At 39.5% G+C, this 10183-nt stretch overlaps 1 protein-coding gene and 1 long non-coding RNA gene across 2 annotated transcripts in view; one reads left to right on the top strand and one right to left on the bottom strand.

The window, feature by feature from the left end:
* Positions 1-466: 466 nt before the first annotated feature.
* Positions 467-7504, bottom strand: TOMM7 (translocase of outer mitochondrial membrane 7). Its single transcript, XM_081343348.1, has 3 exons — positions 7332-7504; positions 4113-4161; positions 467-662 (listed from the first exon to the last, which is right to left on the bottom strand). The coding sequence occupies exons 1-3, from the start codon at positions 7432-7434 to the stop codon at positions 647-649; spliced, it is 168 nt and encodes a 55-aa protein (XP_081199474.1). The 5' UTR covers positions 7435-7504; the 3' UTR covers positions 467-646.
* A 73-nt stretch (positions 7505-7577) lies between these two features.
* Positions 7578-10183, top strand: part of LOC308677609 — a 30107-nt gene continuing 27501 nt past the window's right edge. The window contains exon 1 of the long non-coding RNA XR_014028532.1: positions 7578-7696. This is a non-coding gene — a long non-coding RNA (uncharacterized lncRNA). The remainder of the gene's footprint in view (positions 7697-10183) is intronic.

Here is a 10183-nt window from a genome sequence, read left to right as displayed (position 1 = left end):
TTCAATGGATTTGTTAACATTATTGAAATCAGTTATATTAGTATAAAGCTGCGTTTCCCAATCTTTTCCCTTTATTACCCAGAAATGCTTATCAGAAAGTTCTTTTTACTCAATATAGATAAAATACTTTAAGCCAATTTAAATGTCCTGTTATGATTGGGTAATCAGTTTGTGTATCGTTACCCAAAGAAATAAACACCTTTATCCAATTTTGGGTAATTAACCCAAGTTTGGGAAGCACAAGTATAAAGAATAATATATTGCATTATTTTCCCTCATTAAAAATAACATCTTGCTCAACTCATGGTGAGAAAAAAATTAACACTTCAGATTCTAATTATTATAAAGATAAGACTCAATCAAATCCAAAGTGACTGACAGCTGACTAAATAAATAAATTCATCCATCTTGAAGCACACATAAAAGACATGCTATTTTCTGGAAAAAACAATAGTTTGGCTCAATATAATTTTTAAAATCTAAATATTTATTCCAATAGAAATAACAAATACATTACACTGACAAAAATGTCATTTACATGTTATCAGACAAACAGCTGGCCTGTAGTATTGCATAAGTGTCCTTCTAGTCTTCGGAATGTATTCATCTTCAAAGACATACTCTCAAAATACATTGGTTAATTCCTTCAACCCCAAAGTAGACTAGAAGGAAAAAAAAGAACAAAATTGGTCAGTGAAATTGAAACAGCTACAATATGTAAATATCATGTCCAGTATCACTGAGGCATAATGTGATGACTACTTACTGTGTTTTCCTGAAAGTAAGGCCTACCCCCAAAATAAGCGCTAGCTTGATTTTTGGGGATGGGCCTAATATAGCTTTACCCCAAAAATAACCCCTAGTTTTCTGGGTGTGTGCCTAGTTTTAGGCACACACCTAAAAATCAAGGTAGGACAGGGTAGGGGTGTAGAGCTGCCCCACGCACCCTGCACCACTTACCTTGCAGCCAGGCCTCTCCTCACTGGCCCACTTCTTCTGCAGCATCTTTTGCAGCCAGCCTGCATTTCTCAGTCACATGCCTTTTCAGAAGGCCATTGCATCCGAGAACTTAGCTATGGATTCAGTCCATAGCTTGGTACTCAGCTGCAGTGGCCTTCCAGAAAGGCCGGACTGCGAAATACAGACCGGACTACAGCTGCAGAATGAAGCTGCTCCTTTGGCCAGAAGAAGTGGACCGGATGGGCGGGGCTGTCAGTGCCAGAGGTAAGTATAAAAGACACCCCCTGAAAAATAAGACCTGGTCCCTCTTTTGGAGGCAAAAAAATAAGACCCTATCTTATTTTCAGGGAGACAGGATAGAAGTAACCTCCACTGAATTCATTGTTTCAAAATGGTGGGAATACACATTATCAAACCTTTATTACTCTAAGGTAGCAAGCACAATAAAATACATAAACATGTAGATTTCCCCAAGATTGTCCGCTAAGTGACAGGTAATCTCTTTTGTTCTACCAACAAACACTTGATTATGCCACCAAAGCTGGCTATTTGGCTGCTCATCCCCCAGATTTGACTGGGAGCAATTAAGAACGCCCCAATGCAACCCTAGGATGATCTCCATGTAGAGAGATCTTGATCGCAATTCTAGGTAGGAGCGATCAGAGGGTTGAGTCTTTCATCTTTTCTTCTCAGCTGTTTATTTAAGCATGCCTTGTTTTTAAATGCACCTTTAAAAAAATTTTTTACTTTTTATCTATCTTAGTTTGATTGGACGAATGGTGACCAATTGTATAAGTTTCTGAAAGAAAATCACTTTCTCCCAATCCTACGAAGCACTTCTGAAAAACCTCAACAAGAAAACTGCCTCCAAGAATTGGACACAATTAAACAGAAGGAAAAACAAATTTATGTTAACCATTATTTTTAAACAGAATGCAAATATAATTTAAACATGCTTCTGTACACAATTTAAATACAGACTCAATTTACAAAAATTATTCCAAGATACAAAAAGAAAACAATTATGTGCATGTTAATATTAATTTAAACAAAGCTTTTTCTGAATTAAAGACTCAATTTGATCATTGATAATTTAGAGAAGAAAACTACATGTCTGTTAAATCATTTTAAATTATTTACATTTGAGGTAAGATTAATTCTGTGACCCCTGAGGAAGTGGACAGGATTATGGGGAGATTGAGCTCCACCACATGTTTATTGGACCCGTGCCCTTCCTGGCTGGTGTATGCAGCTCGGGAGGGGACACGAGGCTGGTTCCAGGCGGTCATATCTGCCTCTTTGAGTGAGGGTAGTTTCCCCGCCGTCTTGAAGGAGGCGGTGGTGAGACCTCTCCTCAAGAAGCCTGCCTTGGACCCAGCTGTATTAAATAACTTTTGTCCGGTCTCCAACCTTCGCTTTCTTTTAACTTTTGTATTCTGTATTTTTATATGTGCCCTGTTCACCGCCCTGAGTCCTTCGGGAGAAGGGCGGTATACAAATATAATAAATGAAATGAAATGAAATGAAATAGACATTTCAAATTTAACAGATTATATGCATCATATTTAAAATATCATAGGCATATGACAAAATATATAATTGAAGGAGCTAGCATGTGAAGATTTAAACAAATAAATGAAATAAAAATAATTACAGTAGTTTTAAATATTAATTAGACCATAAGGTAAAGGTAAAGATCCCCCCGCACATGCGTGCTAGTCGTTTCCGACTCTAGGGGCCAGTGCTCATCTCCATTTCAAAGCCGAAGAGCCAGCACTTGTCCGAGGACGTCTCCGTGGTCATGTGGCTGGCATGACTAGACGCCAAAGGTGCACGGAACGCTGTTACCTTCCCCGCATAGTGGTCCCTATTTTTCTACTTGCATTTTTACATGCTTTCAAACTGCTAGGTTGGCAGAAGCTGGGACAAGTAACAGGCGCTCACTCTGTTACGCAGCACTCGGGATTCGACCCGCCAAACTGCCGACCATCTGATCGACAAGCTCAGCGTCCTAACCCAATGAGCCACCGCGTCCCACAATTAGACCATAGGCCATACTAAATTGCAAATTGTTTATAATAACAAAAATTGATCAAAAGTTTTAGTGGCTTTGAATAACTTTTATAATGCCAAAGGTGAATATTCTCTTATAAGCTGGTGAAAATGCAGCTCACATGAGTAGCTTTACAATGTACAGTGCTTTCTATCATAAGTATACAAGTAGTGTCATCAAATACTTTTCCTGAAATTCTATAATCTATTCTTTAAAACAAATTATAACACAGGATTAGTAATCATGAGAGCATGTTTTATATTATTATTTTTTAATCAGCAATTTTTAAACAGTAAAGTTTTTACCAGCAAAGATAGCTAATAGTTGCAGGTTATTTGTCTTATGTTTGCTCAGAACCTATGGCACGCGTGCCAAAGGCGGCACTCAAAGCCCTCTCTCTGGGCATGCGTGTCGTCACCACAGCCCCGCCTCCCCCCAGACCCCTCACTAGCAGCCCTCCCGGAGGAGAGTCACCCCCAGGCGTGGCCTGTGCAGAGCAGTGCAGCCAAGGACATGGCAGCCAGGCAGCGGGGACAAGACTCCATCCTCACACCCCGTTGCACGCAGATAATGCTGCGGGCCATGGAGGCAGTGGGTGGCCCTGCAGGTGGGTGGGGTGGGGGCAGTGCGGCATGGGGACAGGCGGTTTTGGGGCACTCAATCTCTAAAAGGTTCGCCATCACTGGTATAGAGTTTTAAGTTTGTTTATTTTTATTTTATTTATCCAATTTTGATGTCACTAATTCCAGATTGGCTCTGAGTGGCTTCAGTATAAGAACAGCTGCTAAAAAGACAAAATAAAACTATACTATAAATAAACAAGATAGTTAATCTGGCCAACAATGGAAAAAGACTTATTACATAACCAGCAAAGGTCTTTAATGGCCTCCAGAATGCCATCAGGATGGGAGTCCCTTAGATTTCAGGGGCATGTTCATTCATAAGGGAGGTGCCAAGAATTTTACATAATGTGAAGTTAACAAAACTTTACAGAATTTTACATTAGCAGAACATAACAGAACCTCATAACAGTAATCCAGGAGTAATATATGTTGCAGCCTACAGTACTTCGCAAGTGGTATTAAAAGTGATTACATACCTCAAAAAAGTTGGCTCAGGCATTCCAGGATCTGCGCCTCTCTTAAAACCTATTTACAGTAAAAAAAATCCTGTGAACTTTATGAAAATATTACTGGTCTTCTTTATATAATATAAATATTTATATTTATATTATTATTATTATTAATAATAATAATAATAATAATAATAATAATAATGATAAGTAGTAGTAGGAAGGGACCTTGGAGGTCATCTAGTCCAACACCCTGCTCAGGCAAGAAACCCTATACCATTTCGGACAAATGGCTGTCCAGTCTCTTCTCAAAAACTTCCAGTGTTGGAGCATTCACAGCTTCTGGAGGCAGGTGTTCCACTGGGTAATTGTTCTAACTGTCAGGAAATTTCTCCTTAGTTCTAGGTTGCTTCTCTCCTTGATTAGTTTCCATCCGTTGTTAATTAACTACATGTGTTATATTGAATATAATATTTTGTACTTTTCCCACCTTCTATAGATTAGATTCACATATTATATTTAGCAAGTGATGGTTCAATACTATGAATTACAAATGCTATATGGAACTAGTCAATTGAAAAAATAAAATAAAGTCCAAATCACAAAACATGACTTGTAATCTTCAACATATTGGTTAATGTGACTCTCAGAGAAAAGCAAACACAAATATTGTGGCTTAATGTGTTGTATGAATCCTCCTATTATATGCTTAACAATACATATCTATCTGGGAAGGAAGAAATTAAAAGACCTGATATATAGTTGGTCTATTTCTTAGCATTGCATCTATAACCACCAACAGATTCTATATTTGCTAATATGATTTTATTTGCCGCTTAGCAGAAGCAGAAAAGAGCTGTCTTAAATACTAGCAAGTTAAGTTATTCACTTAGTGAGACTCTGCAAAGAGCAGATGTACTGCCAACAAAATAAAAATACTTTATTTATTAAATTTACTTGCTTTATCCTCCTATTTGAAATGTTTGAATATTCTAGTAATATGCTAATGCAGATTATCTTTTTCTCAAGTCTAAATTAAAATAGTTTTTCTGAAAGGTCATATGTAAATTTAGGAAAATGAAAGGAATATTTTAGATAAAAATTCATCTAAATATAATTCTGTATTCAGATTCAATATAGTACCTTTAAAGTATATTGTAAAACTGCTATTCAGAATATACCTATTGTTTAAATATGAATCATAAATTTATTATAAGTGTACAATTAAATTACCTATGATTGCACTTTTTTGTCTTAATCTTCTCTCCCTTCTGATTGCCATTATCTCAGATATAAGCTTAATTTACATGTAAAGTACTCAATATAGATATTATTTCAGTTTTCCTATTAAAAAATGGAGTGTTTATTTATTATGGCAAAAAGACTATAGGATGTGTCATCTTAGAAAATCTCTTACCAACAATCCTCATTATTATTGTAAACTCTAAATCAATACTTGCAGTGCTTTCACATTCATTTACAGACATGCTCAGACTGGCAAAAAAATCTGATTCACCCAGTGTGCATGTTCCCAGCTAAGGTCAAACTAGGAAATGCTCTACCTTCTTGTTTCAGCATTCATAGTCATATTCTTAGTCCTATATTTGTCCTACTTTTCACTCCATTATTTATTTCATAGAACATAACTACCACACATAACAAGAATAGACTGTAGCTAGAACTGGAAGCAATATTAAGTTACAGCAGCAAACAGCATTCTGTAACCATTTACAGACCATCTTGCACAAATAAGCTTTGATTTTTCAATATCTATTAGGTGAATCAGTGAATGGGGACACAAACTGACAGTACAATTCCATTATAGTATATTCTATATGCACATTTATGCTTCATATAAGGGCAACAGCAGAGAAAATCAACTCTTGATTGTCTTATCATCATTCATATATCTTCCATCTTTCACTCCTCTCTCACTCATATTTTGCAAGTCTTTCATTCAGATATTTTGTTTGGCTGGATTTGTTCATACACTGACCAGATGGCAGTTCATTGAATGTTCTATTGATTTCACAAAACTACATTACAGTATAGCTTAGCATATTATATGAACCTAGGCACAAATATAGGACTAAGAATATGACTAGTCACAGCTTGTGAAAAAATATTCCAACAAACCATAGAAATTAGGGCCTAAAGTGAGATCCAAAAGAGGCCATTCTATCTTTCAATTATTTTTCCAGAAAGCAAGTTCAAACTCTGAATTTACTCTGTGTAGTTTACAAATATGCAAGTTTATTTGTATCATTTTTTCTTGCAGAATATCTGCAAGACATACTTTAGTTTACCATTAGCTGTCTATCATAATTGTACTCCATTCCACCATTGAGCAATTTCTTGAAAGATTGTGGGCAGAGCTGTATATGCAAAGAATTATCTCCATGTGCCATCTTTCTCAACCGCCTTGAACTTAAAACAACATGAAAGCCTTTGTGGAAAATGTTATTTTATATATGTGTGGATATATATGGACACATGGACATAAAAATCTTATGAATGACCGGTTCAATAGGCATTTCATATATAGTAAAAGAAATATGGGAAAAATAATTCAAGTCGATCTAGAAATATCCAGAGTTAGGAGAGATGTACAAAAAAGAAATCACCCTTTCTGCATCAACTTCAAATAAGTATCTACTCCATAAGTACCTATTCTGCAGTAACAGGACCTTGGGATGGGCACATCTGATTTAAGGCAGGATATTACCTCAAACTATTAATTCCTGGCAACAAAGTCAATACTTCAGAGATGTGCTGCAAATCCTTTCATTCTTTAATCTATTTTCTTTTTACAGGGAGACATCCTATAAAATGTAAGCATCAGAACTGTTTTTGTTTGTTTTGGTTTTTTTGCTGGGCACCAATTCTGTTGATCATTTGGCTGGCTGTTTCCATTATATTTCAAAAAGAGAACAAACAGGACCTGTTACCATTTAGTTCCTATTCTTTGATACCCCAAAGTTGACCTTCTCTTTTTAAAAAGCCTCTTAATGGATGCTGCCTAGAAGGAAACCGACTGAGTTACCGATCTTGCAAATTTAATTCGAAGCGAGAAACAACAACCATTGGGGGGGGAGGGGAAGGCTCATTTTGATCTCAACTCCCCTGTCCCTGTCCTTGTTGTGCAAGGAACGACTACAGAAGTCTCAGCGAAGGCAGGTAACGGAGGTCCTCGTCATTTTTGGCAGGCTGTCGCTTTAAGACCCAACTCTCCCCCTCCGCACTGACCTAAATAAAGTACGACAGGGATGAATCCCCAACGGATGGCGAACTGGCCACCTTTGAAGAGGTGCTGCAGTCGCTGCTTAGCTTCCTTGCTCAGCTTCGGCATGGCGGCGGCAGCAACCCAAAAACAGCCGACACGCGATGGCGGGGGTTAGAAAGGCACAACCTTCAGCGGCTGGCCCTAGGGCGCATGCGGGGAAGCCTTCGGGGCGGGGCTTTGCTTTCAAGCCGCTGCAGTCTGAAGGCTGTCGGGAGGAAAAAGCATCATCGAGGCAGAGAAAACTGAAGAGTTTGGCCTACAAAAGTGAGGAAGAAAGGTCACGGTAGTATCGGTTGAAGTCATGAATCAGGAACGAACGTTACAATAGGTAAAAAGAGTCCTTTCCTGGTATATGCTCATTCTACGGGATTAGTGACGCTGCCTCTTAACAGTAACTGACAGTAAACAGTCGCGCGCTGCCATGGAAATCCGCCCCGCCTCCCCCCCCCTTACATCGCGTTATTAATCGTCAATCCACGTGACGGTCTAGCTGGGATTTCGCGTTTCCTCTCTACAGGAAGTGTCGTCAAAGCACTTCCTGGTGTCACGTCCAATGGGTACAGATCCCCTTCCTGCTTTGTGCGTGATTTAACACGTGCAACTGACGTTTATGATAGCCTAAACACATTTTTTTGAAAGTTGATCGGAACATTTCTAGGGCATCCAATTTGGGTATTATTATTACTATCAGATTTTTTTATTCCACCATTATTATTATTATTATTATTATTATTATTATTATTATTATTATTATTATTATTAATATCAACAAAAAAATTAACCCACCTTTAGTACTTTAAAAGTAATTCAAGGCAGCAAGCGTACTGCTACTCCTTTGTCCTGTTTTACCTATAACAACAACAACCTTGTGAGGTGGGTTGGGCTGAGAGAGACTGACCCAGTCACCAAGCTGGCTTGCCTGACTTAGGGTTGTATTAGAAAAACACTGCCTGGCTTAGCACTTATATTGGAAAAACAAAATCCCATAGGCTTTAAAAAAATCTATCACCAGTCTTCCTTAAGAAAAAAGAATTAGACAAAAGGAATTATTATAATTTTGTTAGATGTTCCTAAACTATTATTATTATATACGCACATTGTGAAATCTCAGTTGTCAGTTCTTTAACTGATTTTGGCCTTCATACAAATCTCATACAGAGTTCTTCCCAAGAACCTTGAATATCCTAATGCAGGGGTATCAAACTCAATTTCATTGAAGGACGCATCAGCATTGTGGTACCCTCAGGGGGGCGTGACCCATTGGGTGGGCATGGCTGTGGTGGTCACAGCTGATTGTGTGGGCTTGGCTGGGGTGGGCATGACCACCTCTATGTTGCTCATCGGGGAGATGCCTATGGGGACCGGGGAGGGTTGTGGGAGATCCAGAGGATCTCTGGCAGGTGGGGCAATGGGCAGGAGGTTCATCCTGTGGGGTGAGGAGAGGCAGGGGGCAGGATGGGGTGCCATTCCTGTGGGGCAAGGCAAGGTGAGGCAGGGGGCAGGGCAGCTGCTGCCTGACACCATCGATCCCCACACATGGATGCCAGCAAGCGCATGGGGGCCAACAGTGTCTGTCAGCAGCCACAGCCTGCCAGCCCTTCAACTGTCCACTCTGTGGGCCTGCTGCAAATACCAGCCCTCCAGCAGCAGGGGGAGGGGAGTGGGGAAGCATATGATGCAGATTGCCAGACGCGCCTACTCCATTCCATCTATTTTTGCTTGCAGTTGGAGTTGGCTGCTGCTGGTCATCTGCTCAGCCCCCTTGCAGATTTTGCTCTTGGCCTACTCATGGAGTCTGTTCCCCTCGTGCACCGATGCACCTTGGTCCTGCCTCAGGCTGCAGCCACCAGCAGCTCATGGAGGTCAATTAGGCTGCTACCACCACCCAGAGCAGCAGGCCTGCCCAGCACAAAGGCGAAGCGGCTGGCTAGGAATCTCAAGTAGAGGCCCCTGCTGCCGGATGCAGTCGACCCGCACACGCTCACTGCCTCCTGTGCACACGCCTTGGGGGCTGCTGGGCTAGACGGGGCCAGGGCAGTGGGGGCCAGCCCTCAACGTCTCTGGGGAATCCCCACGGGCCAAATATTGGCCAATCACAGATATGTCTGTCCTAATGTATCAGCATAATATATGTGCAGTTGCAAGCAGTGTGGTCTTTTGTAATTGATAACTGAAATTTTTGTCAATACATAGATTTTCTAAGTTTAGAAAACGTATGCCATATAATATTTCAAATTCGATTTTCAGATCTTGATACTTTATGATATGCTCCAATTATTTGTCTTCAATTTCCTGGGATTGCCACATCAATTATTCATGCTTTGTTTTTTTCAACCATAGTTAAATCACTGTTTTATACACTAAGATGTCAGTCTATTACAGACATGTCAAAATCATGACGTCATGTGATGTCGCGAGACGTATCGGGACTGTTTTGCCATTGTTGGCAATGGGGTGGGCACGTCTTCTGGATGACGTGTCTGGCCCACGGGCCAGCAGTTTGACACCCCTGGTCTATTAGCTCATATTCAGAAATATAATATTTTAACTTGCTCATTTTGACAACTTTCTTAATTATATGTTCCCACCTATTTTCCATTACTGGCACATGATCAATTTTATAGATGTTCTATGGAATCAGTTTGGTGTATTATGTTATTTAGAATCTGTTTATGAAATCTTCTTGCACAAGTGAAGTATATGATCTACTCTGTTTCCTCTATTATTTTACACAATATGCACTTTGAATCATTTCATGATTTTTCCAATCTGATCTTGATTGCATTAGTTCAAATAGCTTGCTCTTCTGCAGCCA

This window comes from Vipera berus (genome assembly GCF_964194415.1).
Source record: "Vipera berus genome assembly, chromosome: Z".
Taxonomy (NCBI): domain Eukaryota; kingdom Metazoa; phylum Chordata; class Lepidosauria; order Squamata; family Viperidae; genus Vipera; species Vipera berus.
This window is presented reverse-complemented; position numbering and strand designations above follow the sequence as displayed.